A 20,061-nucleotide genomic window follows, 5' to 3' on the forward strand; every position below is an offset into this window, starting at 1 on the left:
CAAAGGCCAAGGCCAATAGCAGCAGCCGAAGCTCAGGCTGTACTTAGAAGCTTGGTGTAGACACAGTTATGAGTCCTGGCTTCTGCCGCTGAGCACCGTGCTGTCCTTTAGTGTTCTGACCACTCTTTTCATTGCTGCTAATTTTTCCCAAGGATACCATCAGATATCTGCACAAACACCCAGCTGGCACATTTTGTTTAGGCAATCTATTTATAGAAGCAGAAAATGAAGCAATTTACATATCTCCACATAGAGGAAGCTCTGTCTCTGTCACAGAATGCTATATGGACATTGCAGACTGTTTGCATGAAGGGCCATCATAAGTCTCTGCAGCAAAGGCAAGATTGCCACCCTCACCGGATGCACTGCAAAACAGTTCACTGTAGCCTTAGTGTCAAAAACAAAAAATATTTAGTGACCTGGGACAAGGCTCCTACCATATTGAGATTTTTTTTTTCTAAATGAGGATAGAAAACAATAGGCAATTACAATAATAATTAAAAGAATAACAATTACATCTGCATAAAAAAGAAAATGACACACACACACACACATATATATATATACATATATATTAGTGCTCTTTGATCATGAGTTCTATATCTCCCCTTTTGTTTTTATGTGTTATCTTCAGACATGGGAAGTGTATTTAAGCTCTTCTTTAACCCAATTGTAAAATGGAACATTTGGGATGGCGGCTGTTCTGGGAGCCAGTGTAACCAAGTGAGGCTAAGGCACTCTGGATCCTTGAGCAGTTTGCAAAGTACATGTAATGTAAGTGAGAAATGAGCTTGCTATTTTGGGATGATTAGATCGGAGGATGCCTGTCACTGTGGCTACCCTGGAGAGGAATACACATAGAAGCAATGATAGGATTGGTTAGAACACGACTGTGACCAAACATTTGCAAATATTGGAAGTTTAGCTCAGTGGTTGACTTCCTATGCATTGGGCAAGAAACACTGAGTACCAACCCATCAAAGCCCCACACAAACCAAACAATAACAACAAAAACAAAATCATAGTGGAGGGCAGGAAATATGAGCAAGAGGGTTATAGTGAGAGGAAGGGCAAAGCCAGGTAAGTACTATGGGAAGTTTATGAGCACAGTTTGAGAAAAGATATGTCATGTTATGGGCTTAATGGATCATAGCCCTGATTCTGAAATAAATATAGATGAGTCCCTACCGAGACAAATAGAAGATTGAGAAGGTAAATAGATGGTGGAGAAAAGAAAACCCTGCCTTGCAGGAGAATATCCAATGATGAGCTGGATGTCCATCCTGCCCCTTCAGTAGCTGGGGCTCACTTACCCCTACATTTTAAGTGTGACATGGACTTGAGTGGGCTGAATCCAAGGCAACAAATGAAGGAAACAATAATCAAATGGATGGCAGTAGAGAAGGCTGGCAGATACAATCTCAACAGTGTGATGAAGGCTGATATCTGTGTGAAGATTTCACATGACTATCACATACTCTTTAACATGATCTTACCAGACCTCTCTTCCTCCTTCCAAAATGCCATGACCCCAGAAAAACAGAAAACAAATCAAATTTGACAGATGCTCTATAAAATACTTGGCAGGTATGACTTAAGCTATCAAAATCATAAAAACAACAAAGACTATATAAGAACTGTCACCAGGCAGAGGAGGCTAACAAGGCATGAAAGCTCCGTGCCTGGTGGCTCCTCAGTGACCCTGGATTCATAGTAAAATAGAGAAGACAAAATGAATCAGGAGTTTAGTCAGTAGCAATGTCCTAAGGTCAGACTCTTGGCTTTGGCAGGTGGATACAGACAAACCGTCCCTCCTTGCAATCTCACAAGTAGAAGGGTGTTTTGGCCACAGGTCTTAGCATTATGGACACATTAATTTTGCCTGTCTTGTTGACAACTTCTACTTTCTCTGCTTCTCTGGCAATGTGAGTCCCCAGCCTCACTGGTCGGCGCTGAGGGGTGTGTTCACAAGCTGGAACACAAGCACTGTGTTCTCCAGAAGGTTGTCTGATCAGTGATTACCAGAGACCACTGAATTTAATAAGGAGATCACATAACCAAGATATACTCAGTAACTGATGCAAAGTGGATGTGTACCACACTGGGGACATTAGACAAAGGGGTGATTTATACCCTGGGCAGGACAGAGTGGGATGTGAAGGTCTTCATCACACATACATCACCAAGTATAGCAATGTGGAATTTCAAACTTATAAATTATTTAGCTACAGAATATCCCACCCAACATTTTCAGAACATAGGTAACTGGAACTATAAAGCAAAACTGTGGATAAAGGGGGATGGCTTGTACCTCCACAGTTCCTATATTTTACATTTTGCAAATAAAGCTGGCATAGCTACCTCCAAGTGTGACTTCTTAGAGAAAATCTGGATGCAGGTAAATAAGAGAAACAATAAGGAAAAAAAAAAAAAACTTAAGTGTAACATTTTCTCCATTTGCTAACAAATCTCGGGTAATGTCTGTCGGTGTGCCCTTAGACCCTAGCTGCCCATTGTGAAGAAGATGTGAGTGAGGGTATTGAGTGGCAGAGTAGCTTGGGCTCTGTGATTGCCAGAGTTGTAGTTGAGGGTCTTTGGAGGGACTTCTATTTGGATGACTTAGGCCAGGAGATTTTCTTTCTCTGTGTGCCCAGATAATTGCACTATCCTCTGCTGTGGAGGCTCAGCCCCTGGATCCTTAATAAATGTCAAGCAATACCAGAGTAATAATCATATTTCCAGCAATAATGACAAACAACTGGGGCTCAGAGTGGGTGAAGAGGGACCAGCTCACCACAGCGCAATTCATCTCTTGTTAAACTCACTCACATATTAATTTCTAAGATGAACAGTGGGTTCTAATTTGTCTTATTTTTGAACTGTGATGTTTTTATTAAATTCAATCGTCATGAGTACGTGGAGAATGACTACTAAAAAAAAAAAACCAAACCCAACACTCTAGTGTAGCCAAGAATGAAGACTTTAAAATTGCAGGAAGCAAGGTTTCTACAGGAAGCCAGCCCTCTCTTCTCCTACAGAGACTCTGTGTGCTCAAGACAGTTGAGGGATGTCACTAGATTGGTCTTTCTCTAACAGCCTGTTCCCATTGTGTCTCTGAGGTCACACTCACAAGATTCGTCCTCAGAAAGGGACAGGCATTCAGGAATCACAGGAAGGGACCCAGGTAAAAGACAAATACCAAGTCCTTCCCGAGAATTTGCAACTCAGGGAGACATGTGTTAAGACTGCTAGGGACTGAACTGTGTCCTAGTCCCTGGTTCCTCAGAGTGCCAACGAAGAGGAATATACACCAAGTGGACAGAACAGGAAGCTCCCCAGAAAACCAAATCAATATTCTGCTATAGCCCTAGGCCAGTGAAGGAATAAATACCTGTAGTTGAGGTTGCCCTGCACAGACACTGTGTTATGGTGGCCTGAGCTGGGAGCATCCTTCATGCAAATGTCAGAAGTGATTCAGATTTCATACTTGGCAGATTTTGGAATATTTGCACATCCATGAAGAGTTATACTGTAGATAACTCATTCATAATCACTGATTTATGTTTCATGTGAAGTGTAGCCTCATGGGCAAGTTGAGGTGTTTTCAAATCACCTGTGTTGAGCTACAGCCCCTCAAAGGGAGTCATGTGTGAAGTCTCTCTCTTATGGAGTAATGTTGGTGCTCAAAAGGCTTAGGATTGGGCACTTGGGATGTTTTGGTTGTGGAGGCTCAGTCTTTAGCAAGTGCTTTCACTGCAAGCAACACCTGACATTGAAGCACTTGGACAGCTCTGTTGGAATTTCACAGAGAGGAAGCAATCAGGGCCAGAATTCATGGAGAACATGCCTTCTTTAGGCTGAGGGCCCCTAGCCAAGCCTGAGTGTTGCTTCCACCCCCAGAACTTGGGTCTGAATTCTCAGGAACCTCTGGATGCTACCTGGGGCCCAGCTGGAGCTTTCTGAGGGACACAACACACACACACACACACACACACACACACACACCTACACATAGGACATTCACCAAAACTATTCATCTGGCACTCTTGAGACCCACACCAGGGCTTACTAGTAGGTGCCCATTGTTGGTCCCAACCAGGTTACCAAGCCACCAAGTCACCTGGTCAGCAACCAGCTTCCTTCTCCCTTTGTCTGGGTCCTCACCAGGGCAGCCATTGTTGGGAAAAGAGTGTACACGCAAAAGCCTCACATGATCTAGGCCTTGTGCTGCTGATTCCAGAGCCTTAGGGCATAGTATTCTCCCAACATGAACTTGACACTCTTCTGCGAAGAGTGGGTAACACTGAGATGAAGCAGCCCAGAGTCACAGTCAGTTAGACAAGGTTTGTGAATTATCAGATATAGCAGTGTTCTTTGAGCATGGGAAAGAGGATTGGCCAATAGAAGAAGGCCCCAAGTAGAACTTGTGAATGCCCAAGAAGAGAGATGGAAGATATTGAATTATTACAAGGGGAAGGTCTAGCAGGAGCAAAGACCTGCAGGACTTAAGATGAACTTGGAAATGTAATAAAAAGCCAACTGCACAGGAGGTCTCACGCAAATGGTTTGAGACTGTTCCAGACATCATGGGACCTGATGACAGTTGTAGGTAAATGACAGGACAGCCATTGTATAGGGTCTTTAAAAGATCACAGTAGGGGAGTGAAGGCAAGCTGCTGCACAGGGCTAAACTGCTAGGCAGGGTCCATATACTGTGTTCCTTCTGTTTCCCTAATCTCAAGCCTCCACTCAGCATCTGGGTAGAAGCATAGTCAGTGGGTGAGACATTAGCATGTGAACTTTCCAACCGGCCAGCACATAATGGTTCCCAGGAGGCTGGGCCCAGACCAAAGCTTAACTTAAGTCTTTATAGACTTTATTTTTATGATCCTAACTCCTCAGAAACCACTTCTTCTATTATGTTTCCTAATCTCATTTCTTTATTGAATGCATCTTCATCTAAATGTATCATCAATCATTTGTAGAGTAAGTCAAAATATAAATAAATTCATAAAACTAGACATTATTCTTGAGTCATTCCTAAGTGGCAGCTGGCCCATAGGCAGATGATCTTAACTGACTGTCACTTTGTATCTGGAGAGGCTATTCTTTCCACACCAATCCATCTTCAGACCCTCTTTCTTCTTCAAGGTTCAGTTGAGTTCTTTCTAATCATACTTAGGCTCAGGTTTTCTTTTTAAAAACTTCCTATTGTGCAACAATGATTTTATCTACCTAAAAGGAGGATCTCTACTTTCTTTTTTAGTATCTCCCAGCCTTAACCAAGAGCCTGAAGTGCAGTAGGAAATCAATGAGCATTTGTGGAATGCTGGAGGAATGACTAATGGAGAAGAGCAATGACAGCTACAGATGGATGGAGATAGATACATAGAAGCAAAAAGGTTCACAGACAAGTATGTCCCTCTCTGACCCTGGAGAACTTGGCATGCTGCTTGGCAACTGGCTCCTAGCACCCTCCTTCATGTCCAAGCCTCCTTCTGATGTCTGCATTCAGCTGAAGGGACCCCTCTGTGACCTCCACATATGAGGTCGGTCTTACCCTAACTCATTGCCACTGGCTCTTTGCTCTTATCCTGCTCACTTTTCCTGAAAAGCCTTCTAGAACCCTCTGGCAGGGCATGAGTTTCTCCTCTGGTTATTTTATTCTACTCTGAGCTTCTTAACAGCTGGTTCCCTTTGGCTTCCAGCCTGTCTGCCCTCAGAGAGAAGGTGCCTTTCTGTTTCGCTCCATTGTCACCAGTCTGTAGACTGAGTCCCTGATAGAAAGTCTATGAAACAAAATTGGCCCAATCCAAGCTTGTTCATGTGCATTGTTCCTTTTTCTCGAATCTCTCAACCACTGCCTTGATGCTCTGTTAGGGTAGGACTAGGTGGAAAACTAGCACCCAGGGCCCCCTGGGTCTCATGTTTAGTCCACTCAGGACCAGACTTGATGTCTTTCTTATACTTTCCCCATACTGTCCTCTATGCTCAACTTCTCTTTGTCAGACCAACGAGCCGTTTTCACCCACCCCCATCAACAACGGCAAAGTAAAGACATTTCCCGAACTTCCCGTTCTGAGACTTTGAAAGACTTTTTTAATTAACCAAAATGGTTTCTCATAATAGATGGGTCCCAGGACGAGAACGCGGCTGTAACTCACGCGACAGGCGCCCCAGCGGCCGGGCTGCTAGCGGGGCGCCTAGCGGGTTGTGAATGGCAGCATCGCCTCAGGAGGGCCCCAGCTGATTCTCAACTCCACGACCATCTGCCGTTCTATCATTTATATAGTTGGGGACACTTCTGTCTTTGGGAACAATAAGGCATTTTTTTTTTTGCTTTGATGAATACATTTAAGTTTTTAAAATTTGAATTTAGAGAAATCAAATGTATGTCACCCCACTCCAAAATTCATGTCTAAAAATTGAAAGCATTTCCTGATATAGGGTCACTTAGTCCCAAATATAACTCCAATTTTCAGGTTATAAGGTTACAAAGAAGTCCGTGTACAAATATCAGAACCTCAGAGAGATCCCTAGGAATGACTGTCCTTTCAAGGACCAGACTCAGTTTTCAAAGGGATTTGAGCCAGAATTGTAAAACTAGATGATTTCAAGTGTTTTAATTTACAAAAATCTTAATACAATGAGATTTTTTTTTTTTTTTTTTTTTTTTTGGTCTGACAATCATCTGCTGTGACAAGGTCTGCTTCTATTAGGAGCTGTGACAGTCTTCTCTATAAACTTAGTGATGCCATTAACACATTGCTAAATTGCACAAGGTAGTGTTTCTATGCATTCAAAAATATCCTTATCTGAGTTATAGACTTAAACTTTAAGATCCTTGAACTCATATTCCTTTATGACAGCCATCAGGGACAACTGGCTCAGCTGTGTGATAAAATAATTCCCCACAGAAGGGAAGGAAAGTATCAGTAACTAACCCTGAGTGTTGTTCAGATCAGACACCTATGTTTAGGTAGGAGTCTTTGAAGATCTGAGCATCTTTTCTTGGGGATTTACACAAGGATGATTTAGAAATGATACATCCTTCAGTATGTGATGGTGATCCCAGGGAGAAAATGTACCACTGATTCACAGGACCAACACTGCCTCCGTGCCTGCTCTCTTAAATGGCTTTACATTCTTGTCTCATCACCCCAAACAAGCAACCTATTTCATGGAAGGCTGAGTGATCAAAACTATAGTCAAGAAGACAACCTCCTGCGGAGTTCATGGAGTACCATGGCAGTTATCCTGAGTAAAGACACAGACTAGACAAGGGTGAGTATCACCAACTGTGAAAAGGGCTGCAAGCAACTGTGACTAGGCAAACTATGTTAATACTGAATATTTAGTGGGTGAATTTTACAAGCTTACATTATGAATGAGACAGGCATGATGAAGGGAAGTTTTAAGGATAAATCAATAGGAAAATCATGGTATAGAAAGCTGTATTGGGTAGGTAAGGTAGATGCTTGCTGCAGATCAGATTGGTACTATCTGATTTTGGCTGTAGAGTCCTTGGTCAATTTTGGATCTTGCAGGCTAGTCAGTGTCTACATAATGAATGAGCTAAGGGGAGTTCAGTTTTAATGGATATACGAGAGTAAGACATCCTTCATTAGGTGGGTGGCAAGCACAGCATAGCTCACAGCTTTCTGCAGAGCTCATGGAAATGTCAGGAAATGCTGTAGACAGACTACCATCCTTTCTCTGTGGAAACCTTGTCTGGATACAGGTCAGAGATGCTTTGCTCACCTTGGTCAGACACCTTGGGACCATTGTCATTCAATATGCATTTAATGAAGCCATCAACACTGGAATATCATCCACTCTCAGTTTCAACCATCAGGTACATATGCCTATACCCACAGTGATGGGTAGTTAGTGGTTCTGTAGGTCCTATTCATAGCCAGTCATGGTCAACAAGACAGTCTTAGACCTCTGTGCTCTCTGCTTTCTTCTGAATCTATCTAAACCTCAAAGATCTGCCCATATAACTGCCTTTGGAGTCATCATCCAAAAAAGAGGCTGAAATAATTTAACACCAGACGAGAGCCTCTACACTGAGGAGGCAGGCAGCTTCAACAAAACCCTCAAATGACCAGGAAATTATGTACAAAGATGGGAGAGAGGACATGGTGAACCCTGGGCTGTCTGCTATTAGAAGATAGATATTCCAAGATCCAATCTGGATTGTCCCAGTGATGAAGGCTTTGGGGCTATGGTTGAAGAGGCTTATTTTGTGGGGAGCATCTCCTCTAGCAGGTTTCTGGGGACTCCCTGATGTTTCAGAGGGGTCTCAATCAAAGGACATGACTGCCTTTAGACCTACTATGGGCTCTTTTCAGTTCTAATATTGCACCAGAAACCACAGGCTACCTAAGAAAGCAGGAAGTTGGAAGTGAGGATATCCGGACCACATGACTGATAAGTGCATTCTCTCTTTCCTCGGTAGGTAGAGGAACAGTTGTATCCTGCTGTGCTCAAAACACTAGTTAGAATCCTCAAACATAACTGACAGAAAGGATGTATAAAAATAGGAAAAAAAGGTGACTCAGATGTTAAGACCATTTGCTGCTTAGACAGAGGACACCAGTACCTACACTGGACAGCTAGCAACCACCTGTAACTATAGTTCCAGGGGACCTGACACCTCTCCTGGCTTCCATGGTCTCCTGCACACTCATGATGTACTTACATACATATATACACTCAGGCACATAAAATAAAATAAATCATTTTCAATGTTTGCCCTAAAATGTCTTTAAAAGGCAAGCATGGTTAGAGAATTTAAAATATGAATTATGGACATTTTTCAAAATAAAAGAAACGGTTGTGTTTTTTTTTTTTTTTTTTGACATGAAGAGTACAACCATAAGCAAATGCTTTAAATAAAGTGATCAAACAAGAAAAACATCTCAATGCAGAGCAACAAATCTGTCACCTCAAAGCCAAGTGTCACGGTGTAGAGTCCTTGCTGTAATTCAAAGAGCACAATAGCAAGCTTAATACTCACTGCTAATAGCAAAATGATTCTTTTTATTGAAGACGAAGGAAAAAAAAAATAAAAAGGATGTTGCTCTAAGCAGTTTTGAAATGAATATCTGATTCAAAACTTCCCCTGTGCATATAATTGCATGCTAATTTACATTTTAATTACTTCCTAAGAAATCAAAAGCATTTGTTGACAGTGGAACATAATGTCAACTTCACGGTGCACTGTTGGTGGATGTTTAATGAACTTAATTAGATAATTAGTGATGTTAATTATCCTTCTATTATGAAGATAAAGATGTCTCACAAATGATGTACTCAGTGAAGAAACATCATTAAAGGTATCAGTGTTTGCTTTTGTTCATTTACGTCTATTTTTCAAATTCCTGTAACCGGCTTATGATAAACGGTGACAAGTAAAACTTGTTTAAATTGGGGCAAATGAAGGGGGCAAGTTACTGGCTTGCTTTAGCCTACCGTTAATCATCCCCAGTATTCTGGGTGCTGACACCTTGATGAGACTGATACTGTTGTTGACAAATGTCTGCTGTACGAAACTATAGTTACACATGCATGGCAATGTAAGAGTAAAACAGCCACATGTATGACATGGGTCTGTAAAATTATAATGGAACAGCAAAATCCCCATGGCCTAGTGGCATCAGAGTCATCCCAGCATCATAGCACCTCACCTTGCATGCGTTAGTGGTGGTGCCGGGGTTAACAAACCTAAGCTGCCAGTCTTTAAAAGCACAGCCTGCACATGCAAGCTCCTTGATACTGACCATAGGCAACTGTGTAATCAGCTGTGGAATTAAGAACTATGCTGTACTCCATCTCCTACAGACAGTGCACTGGGCTGCACCATAGCAATCTGCACTGTGCTGTTGTTTGCCTAAGAAATGAATCACTGTTTCAGCACAGGGTGAACTTACTCTGTTGTCTATTAGATCCAAGTGTGCTGCTTCTACACTTATTCTTTCTTGGAAGCTCAAATTCCTACAGCTCCTCAGTTTTATCACAAGGTCTAAACCAGGACCTTTTATGAATTCATGTAAGTATGTATGCGCGCGCGTGTGCGCGCACACACACACACACACACACACACACACACACACACACACACACACACACGCACGCACGCACGCACGCACGCACATCATACACACAATTTGAAACCACTGGGCAATTATCAAATTTTAGACTCACCCTCAAATCAATAAAAAGACTTCTATTTCTTTGTACAAGAGAGCAGCCTGGCCAACTGTGGTCAGTTCTGGGCTCTCTTTGGCTCAGGTCCCCATAAATGAAACTTCCTTGTCCTGGTCTTAAGATGATTTAGTCTCATATATAATGTCTCCATGCCAGGAGGTCCTGCCTTCTAGCCCAGCACAATTAAGAAAACCAAGGTCCCATTTACCATGTCTTGCAATAGAGTTTACACCACTAAAATTTCAAAACACATTCCCTCCCTGTTCCCCCTCCCAAAAAAGCCATTTCTTTGTGGATGATTGTATTACTTAACAGATAGCTCTATTTAATTGCATGCCCTCATGATTTTTTTCCTCATAACCAAGTTTTCTAGCAGAAGGTCTGCGTGTTCAGCTTGTGAATGGCTGTTTCTGGTTTCCAGCACCCCACACATCTCTTGTCTTGTGGGTTTAGTGTGGATCTTCTGTATGCCAGGGTGAATATGTCACAAGACAACCCCTCTCTCTAGAACCTCTGCACCTCAATTTTAGAAGTCCTTATGCATTTTAGTGTTCTCCCAATTTTAGACTACCTGCCCCCGAGACATCTCTTAGAGTTATATTTGTGTCCCGTGGAAGTCTTTCTTCCCCTCAAACATTAAATTGCATTTGCTATATGTTTATGTAATAATTTTCAGTGGTTTCAAATGTTCTGAACTTTTCAACATTTCTGACTCTGGCTCTTTACAACAACAGGACATCTGAGAACTCCAGCTCGCCTTGGTAACTGCCTTTTTACTTCCTCCACTCTTACTTTCTACACTATCACACGCTTCTACTTCATCTTAAAGCCTATTCTAGCCATGTTTGAAAATCCAGTCTAACCTTGGACTCTCCTGATCAGAAGTTTTATATCACAGGGAGTGAAGGCTGAGGCTTTCCCTGTAGTGCTTTCTCTCCCAAATATGGGGGGACCAAGGCATTAAACTAGAAGGTGACCAGCAGACTGAATTCTACTTCAGGTTCTGCCTCAGCAATAGTATCCTTGGCCTCTCATTGGGAGGACAATGACAGCAAGGAACCCTCGGAGCAAAAATCCCTTCCACCCTCCAGTTCCATATACTCATGCTCTCTTCCACAATTATGTTTTAGTTTTTATGATCCCTTTAAGGAGAAGGCAAGCATTCGCAAACATTCAAGCATCTAGGGGGAACGTGGGAGCAGCTGGGAGGAGAAAGGGCTGAGGCGGAGAAGGAAATCCTTGCAGCAATGGCCTGATACTAGAGACTCGGCACTTTTGTTCTCTTCAACTCCTGTGAGCATTTGAAATTTTCCATCAAGAGCTAGGAAATAAAGTGTTTAGAGCAGAGGCCCACACGTGTCACTTCCTTTGCCAAAGGCATTAGCAAGAGTGTCCTTCAGTGAAGCTGCCACTGATGTTCTTCTGGATTGGGCCTGCATCTTGTCCTTGGCCATGGGTAAGGCTGCTGCTCAGTGGGAGGTGTGTATGGTATATGATCAGGGATGGAGCTGATAGGAGATGGGCTATGAGTGACAGATCCACAGCCACCTTCTCACATGAGTGCCTTGACCTAAGATAGCCTAGGCCTCCATGTGTTTATGGAGGTGCTGCTGATACCACCGGCATATAAGGGCAAGGTCCTTTAGAGGACCCTGGAGGTATCTGGAACAGAGTCAAATGATCTTCTTGTCTTAAGGCAGAAGAATGAGTGTTGCTCCAAAAGCTTAGCTTTGGTATTTTAGCAACTCCAGTGAAAACTTCACATGGCCTTTCTTTCCTTCCAAATAAGGCCATTTCAGCTTTTTACTGTGGTATTGAAAACTAGAAGTGTGAGCAGTTGTGTCTCGATGGAAATGTGGTAGACCTGGGGTCAGCACTTGGTGGAGTGCCCTTCTTCTCTACAAGCCTTCCCTCGAGCTTTGATGGGAAACTCGGGCTTTGAACGGAGGGTCTCCTTCCCCAATGGGACCAGTGGATGCTGACACAGGAGGGTGCACAGAAGTGTGTAGCATGCATGTGATTTCCCAGAGATAAGTGGGGAGGAGTCCAGCTCACGCTCCACCCAACACGACCCGGGTTGGCAGGTGCATATATTCAGATGACCTCCCACCTCAAGGACTCCCATGTCCTCTGACTCTCATCTACCTCATTGCCAACAGATTCTTCTAAACTTTATTAAATTCTCCCACACCCCAGAATTTCTCTCTTCTCAGAGTCATTTCCTCTGGCCTTGGTGGGCTTCTGTCTTCACTTGTCCCAGCCTTGGGCAGCAGAATTTTCCTATATTCTTTGATATTGGATATTCCAACCACTGTTACTATAGCCCTCTCCACCTAACTGATGGGACACTTCCTGGATACTCTCTTGCCTCAGGACCATCATGACCCACAACCTAATCTGTATATGAACAAGACCTCATCACATATCCCCATTCAACCTTGTACCTATGGATACATTGAGCATGATCATTTTCTCCTTATCTGGCAGCAGTTTCTGTCTTGTCCCTACCAGTACCCTTGGCCTTTCCCTACCTATCAGCTCTGACCTACACCACCTTCCAAGCCTCTACCCTTCTTGCCTCCAACCTAAAGTAACCTCCTTTGTCCCAACCTCCAGTGTCTTCAAGTGCCTGGGCCCCTATTACGCTTGCCAATGCTTTTCTTTCTATGAATGTCAGTAGATGGTGATATGCTTTACATTTTGGAATACCTTTAAATCTATAGATCAACTGTGGAGACAATGCAGAACATCCCTGCCTCCCTGGTCCTCACCTGACTTCCAATGATATAAACCAATACCACATATCATGAAAATCCATCAGCCAAAAAAGAATGGTGTTCAATTACTGTTGCGGTTTGAATACAAACTGTCCCCCAGGCCCCACCACCAGGGGTTCATTGGGTCAAGCACTTGGGCCTCAGCTGGTGGCATTATTTTAGGAAGTTTTTAGAGACTTTAAGAGGTGAAGCCTATCGGAAAAGCTCTCCCTTATCACAGTGTCCTGCCGAAGCACACAGACCAAGTCACCACGTACTGAACCCCTGGAATCCACCAACCGAAACAAATCCTTCTTATGCCAGGTGGAAAGGCAACTTCTCAGCCTGTTCTGAAATGGGGGCATCTGAAATCAAGTGGGCAGGAAAGCAACATCCTCTGTTATGGAGAAAAATGGCTGGCTAGAGTGTCACCCAAGCCGACAGCAATGGTAAAATGGCTTCCGAAGCAACCCGAGCTGCATTTTGGAGGCCCAAGGAGAGCCCAAGTCCCCAGCCTGCTATCCAGCTCTTAAGGCCTTCACCATGCCAGTGACCATAGCATCACAATTTGATCCCAGAAGGGACTGTAATGGGGCCAGGGGAAAGGGGGAAGAAATAACATCTATCAAAATAAGTGACAGCAATCAAATCAGCCTTGACTCAAAGTTCAGCTTCCCTGTCAGCAAGAGTGCATGTTCTCCTGAAGAGGGAGAGAGGCTAGAGAAACCGTGAAGCCCACCTCATATGCCTCACTCCCAGGAACAATTTATCAGTGCTATCGAGCTGTCAGCCCTGACATGATCAGGAATAACATGGAATGAATAATGCTTCCTCCAGTACCAACTCCTTTAATTACAAGCCTCTTCTTTCCAGAAGAGAGACAGAAGATGCGAAAACACCAATTTCATGCACTCGTGCCTGAATAATGTCTCCATGCTGCTTTTTCCAGATGGCGACCCCCTCACTGGAGGGACTAATGATGTGGGCATATTTAGGGAAAAACCAATAACGGAGTCTTTAACCTTCAACAACAAAAAGCGTGTTATACAAAATGTTCCTTGGGATACATTAGAAAATATCAATTACATTGCTCACTGAGGTGTAATCAGCTGTAATAATCAAAATTAATTTTTAAAAATAATTAAACAGACCCCAGGGCAAATAGTTGATGCTCTTATCTTATGACATCACAGAGTACATATGTACCCGAGAACTGTGCCTTCTGGTAACGACAAAGGCGGCTCCTGGAGATGAGTGATGGGTGTGGGGTGTGAAGACTGTGGAGTTGCAATGCGTAGTGAAATGGGGAGTCTTCTACTCCCTCCTTCCAGAACCTTCTGTGCCCATTCCAACTGGGTGACCAGTGCAGGGAAGTCTAGTTGATTTTAAAAATTTAAACATGTTCTCCTCGTTTCACAATGAATTTGTTTTGTTTTTTAACGTAGGCATTCCAAGAACACCTGTTCCTGGTACTGAAGAGTAACCCACAGCCATTTCCAGCTAATGCCAGCGTTAGACCTGGCTTTTCTATACACTGCTGCAACTGGAAAGCCACACACACACCCTCACACACTCAGAAATCGTGCATTGGATTGCTAGTGGCAGAAAGCAGAGTAGAGACACCACAACCGGGCTCTGAGATGCTCAAGACGTCTCCTGGGACAAGAGTTCTAGGCTCACCTCTGCCCTACACTCAGGGTCCTTCACCTGCCGCCCAGGCATCAGTCTCATGGCTGAGGACAGACTCCCACTCCACGAAGTCACCTTGCTGTGGTATGTGATGCTCGAGCGACTGGCCAGTGACTTCTTCTCAGATGCTGTGGGGGGGGGAGAAATTGGAAGATTTCAGAGCTGAAGTCGAAAGGGAGAGCACACAGCTGTTAAAGGGCCCTCTAGGGCCTGGATGCTGCATGCCTGCTGCCAAAGAGGAGCAGCCCATGCTGTGGGTTCACACTGCCATCTTCTGATGTTCCTTTCACTAAGACACGTATGTGGCCTGTGGGGTCCCTAGACCTGGTCCAAACTCCTGGCTCCATGGCTTGTTGGTGTCCAGTGAAACATGAGAACAGATGGTGATCTCCCAGAGTTACTAAACCTCTGAGTTCTTATAGTATGAGATGGGCATGGAAGGACCCAGATGCGCTGGGTGTCATGAGGGCAGCCTAAAATAATGTGTTTAAAGAACCTGGGACATTTGGAGTGTTCAGTACATGACTGCCAGGTAAAGAGAGCTTCAGAGTCAGTCTCAGCATTGTAGTTCCCTATATCTGCATGGGCGTATATGTGTCTTGTTTTATTGCGCTTGTCTCTGGCATACAATCTGATATTGTAACTCCAAATTATATGTGCTCATATTGCTACAGCTTGAGTATGCTCCTTCCAAAATTCAGGCTGTAATATCATCCCTACTGTGATGCTAGGAAGTGTCTTTGGGGGAAGTCACCAGGCTTTGTCCTCTTGGTCAGATTAATGCCTTTTAAAATGGCTGCAGGAAATGGGCTCAGGCTTTCTCTGTCCATCCATCCCTTCCACTAAGTAAAGACCCAATAGCCCAGGCACACCTTGGGGGATATTGCAACAAGTTCTGACTTGGAAGCATACAGATCCCTTGCCAGACAGTGAATCTCACACACCCCGATCTTGGACTTTTAGAACTCTAAGAAACTGAATTTCTGTTAATCATAAGTTATCTAACTTATGCTTTTGTTCAAGTAGCACAAATAGACTAAGGCAGATACATTCATACATTTTCCAGAACAATTTGTAAAGCCAGTTAGATAAGGGCCCTAGACCTCTGGACAGTAAGGCAATCAGCATGCAAATATCTGACTGAGTCTTCAGATGGTGTAACTTTGTGGTATTAAAAGACTTTAAAGAAGCACATGAATCTTGAAGAAGCCATCTCAAAACCTCCCCCAAAGCAAAATTAAAATCTGATTGCTCGATTGGGAACTATGATGGCAAAATGTTTGGTCACAATCATGCTACTATTTTAAGGGGAGTCGATGAAGTGACATTACACAGCCTAAAGCTCAAGGCTGCTGTATATGGGGCAAAATTTCAAAGCTGAGAGGTGATCATCAAGGCCAGACCTAGTGCTCCAATCACCCAAGCCTCAGCCATAGCCCTGAACCAGTAGCCAGTCCCCTGAAGAGACTATTGCAAGCTGCCCACTTGGTTGGCACTTCCAGCCTTCCTTTCCCAGCGGGCAAACACAGCATTCATTCTCTGTGAGGACAGATAAGCAATGTTTCAGTGATGGCTTCACACCTCCCAAAGCTGTGGAACAGAAAAGGCCTTGGCCCTGGGTCGAACCCTGAATAAAAACAGCTTTGGCCTTGAGTGCAGCCTTATTATATTTGGCTCTATGGGGCCCCGGGAGTTTTCATTCCATGACTTGAGCAGACAGAGACCTAAGTAATGCTGCCAGGCTCTGAGCAGCGTCTCCTCCCAGAGTGGGGTGACCTCTTCGATCTTCACTTCGCTTTCCCCAGCCTTCACAGAGAGATCCATCTTGAAGGCATCCTCCAGTGTCTGTCGCCTCTGAGCCACTAGCTGCTGCCAAAGTGCCCGCACCGACTTCTGGATGTTGTGCTGGACTAACAAAGAGAGTATATGGAACAGTAAAGGTGGCATTCCCCAAACAGGGCCAAGAGGGCCATAGGACAGAATATCACTTGACAATGTATTCATGACTGCATCAGCTTCGCAAGCTCCCCATAGGAGTCAAAGATACCAACATCCATGTCAACTGAATTCTTCCTTCTTCCCATATCTAACTACATACCACCAAGTCCTGCCTGCCTCTCATGCCCAAATCTAGAAAATGGCATCAGGGGATCAAGGAGTTTCTCTCCAATCCCCAATTCTGTCCGATACCAATGATATCCCGTGTGTGACTCTTCAGTAGCTAAGGGTTTACCCTAAGCACCTCCTCCCAACCTAACTAGACACATTGGCCTCTCTGGGGACTGGATCCCAAATGCAAGGCTGTGCCCAGGTGGACCAGTCCTCGTTTCTAGCATTGACTCTATTTCTCGGATTTTGCCCTTCTCAGTGCTGTGGATTATCTGAGACTTAGACATGACTGCAGTCAGTCTGCCTGGTACACCCTAGTCCCTTGAAGTACATCTTAAACTCCTCCAGTCTTAAACTGCTAGTCTCTCTTGGTGACAGTCTCCTAGAGCTGCTCCCTCTCTATATATATATCCTCTGTCTCTGTCTGTCTGTCTGTCTCTCTCTGGGGGGGGTTGCAGGTGTGTGTACGTGTGTGTGGGTACATCCAGACATGTGATAAGTGTCTGATGTCTTTCACTCTCTGTCTTTTCTTTGACTGAACTGGTTTGGCTAGAGTGATTGGTCAGTAAACCCCCAGGAGCCTCCTGTGTCAACCTCCCTGGTGCTGCGATTATAGATATTTGCCACTGTGGACCAGAACTCAGGTCCTCGTGCCTACTCAGCAATCATTTTACTGACTGAGATACTCCTCTGGTCCAGAGCCTGGTTGCTAACCCAACAGGGATGGACACCTGATCCACTTCTACCAAATTCCAGAGTGGAGCCAGAGTGTTCCTACAAAGTTTAAAGTCATGAGCTGCTAAAACTGGAAAGACTTAGGAGCCTCTATGACCATAGTCCAGTTGTGGTCATCCTGGTGTTTTATATTACAAGGTGCCACAAGGCAAGAATTTGTCGTGTGTGTGTGTGTGTGTGTGTGTGTGTGTGTGTGTGTGCGTGTGTGTATGTGTGTGTGTGTTTATATGAACTAGCAATTTTGAGGAACAAAGCTGAGAGGTAGTTTGAACTAGTTGGGATAGCATGTCAGTTTCAAATTAAGAGTGAAGAGTCAACGGACTGACTTTCTCTCCATCTTCATCCATCCATCCATCCATCCATCCTCCCACCCATCCTTCCATCCTGTCATCTACCCCTCTATCCTCTAATGCCTTTCTTCCCGGATGGCCATGCTATCTCACCCCTCTCCGAACCCCTGGAAGTTTCTTTCATATTATCTGCATACTTCACTTGGGAAAGATCAATGGGAAAATGCAACACTGCAGCTGTTGCTATGCAACCCCATTCCCACATGGGACATCAGCAAAATGTACCATCACTCAAACTTGGAAGGCCTTCCTCCTTTTTGTCATTCACGTCTTCATTTGGAGAAAGGAAGACTTGATGGTAAGGAGCAATTCTGGGCTTGGGATCCAATCCAAATCCTTCCGGATAACTAGTAAACAGGATAAACTTCACTGTAAACTTAAGTTTCCTCAGGACCATGACACAGCTCTTTATTATAAGAGGTCACCCCTATAGTTCAGTATACATCAACGCAGAAAAGCATGCCAAGTCATTCAAAAACAAAAACAGAAACATCATAATGATGTCCACAGCTGATAACTTTCCAGCCAGCATGAACATACCTTATCATTATAGGTTGTCCTAGCTAATGAAACCCTACTTGTGCCTCCAACAGAGCCTCCGATTCATCTTGTAGCACCTCCTTCCTGTCATAAAAACTGGCACTCCCAAAGCATTGATACCTGACTGTGTTAGACTTTGATGTCATCCCACAGTGCTGCGGCTAGGTTCCAGGGCCTGTATCTGCACTCAGCACAGCTATCTTGATGAGAAGCCACATTCACAGGCTCAGGTGGCTTTGAAGGACTCTGTTATTACCGTCTTGAAAACGTTACTAATTTATAAATATACACTTCATATTTTCATTTTGTCAGGGCCCTATACTTCATAATCCAGTTCTAATGGGAACACAGTCATTCACACATTGGACTCCCCGGAAACCTCATACTGTGGTGGCCCCACTCATGCTAGTATCACATGCCTTCTTCCAGAAACCTTTGTCAGCATCCTGAGCAGAAAAAAGTACTTATAATCTCTAGTTCAAATCTAAAGTAGCAAACATAGAAATAAAAATCTGCCTGTGTACAAGGATGATCATTGTTGAAATTCAGAGGATGAAATGTTCTACAGGAGGGCCTGGAGAGAATGTCACTCCCAATATGGAGAAGGGTTTTCCAGTCCCCTCATCTGGGTTCCCACATAAAAAGTCAAGGAAAAGCCTCCCGAGTTAACCATACACTGAAAATGGATGTTCTTCAAATTAAAAAATGAAAGGAAAGTCCCCCTCTGGGGAAGAGGCTTCCCCAGTCCTCTACTTAGTTCAGGCTGACCCTGACCTCATGACCTTGCTGCTTCAATCTCTTGTGGGCTGGAATCAGATGCCTGCACAATGCTTGGCTTCCTAGAGAGAGTTAACCTGAGTCATCCCTAGGGATTAAACTTATAATTTATACTGACACAGTATGATTCAGAAAGGCTGCACTGGGAATGGTGATAGATGCAAATAATCATAGGACCATAGAGATGGAGACAACAGGATCAGCTGTTCAAGGCCAACCTCAGCCACATAGCAAGTTTGAGGCCAGCCTAAAGCTACTTCTCAAAAATAAAACACCGAAATGGTGGGAAGTTAGTGAACACCCATAATCCTAACATGCAAGAGGTTGGAGCAGGGGGATTGCTGTGAGTGTGAGGCAGCTTGGTCTACATAGTGAGATCCCTTCTCGTCTAATGGAAGGAAAGATGAAATGGCAAAGCCAAGTCTAATCCCCTGCTGTCTTTTTTCTCACTGTACTCAGCACAGCTATCTTGATGAGAAGCCACATTCACAGGCTCAGGTGGCCAAGCATCCACAGCCTGACAAGTGGAGTTCAAAGGATTCCAGAATTTGAAGCTTTTCCAAACAAAATGATGCCGCAATTGGAAAATTCTCCACTTGACCTCACATGGTGGCTCCCCACAGAAGCAAACGTGGTGTACAAAATTATTTTCTGGACATACATGGTAAGGTATATTTGAAATAAATGAACATGGTGTTTGCTTCTGGGTACCACACCCATTATAGTTCCTTTAACACACATTACATATACACATCATATATATATAGAAAGATACATATGTAGATAGAAATATATGCAAATATTCCAAAAATATGGAACACATTTGGTACCAAGCATTTCAGATGAAAGAATAGATACATTCCAACTAAATGTGCAGGGAGATGAGCTGAACA

General features: G+C 43.9%; 1 protein-coding gene across 1 annotated transcript in view; it reads right to left on the bottom strand.

Moving 5' to 3' along the window:
- Positions 1-20,061, bottom strand: part of Wdfy4 (WDFY family member 4) — a 232,615-nt gene that overhangs the window by 100,020 nt on the left and 112,534 nt on the right. The window contains 3 exon segments of the mRNA XM_051202497.1: positions 14,649-14,785; positions 16,382-16,567; positions 18,077-18,198. Of these exon segments, the coding sequence (XP_051058454.1) occupies positions 14,649-14,785; positions 16,382-16,567; positions 18,077-18,198 (445 nt within the window).

This window comes from Phodopus roborovskii, unplaced genomic scaffold, assembly GCF_943737965.1.
Source record: "Phodopus roborovskii unplaced genomic scaffold, PHOROB, whole genome shotgun sequence".
In the NCBI taxonomy this organism is placed as follows: Eukaryota; Metazoa; Chordata; class Mammalia; order Rodentia; family Cricetidae; genus Phodopus; species Phodopus roborovskii.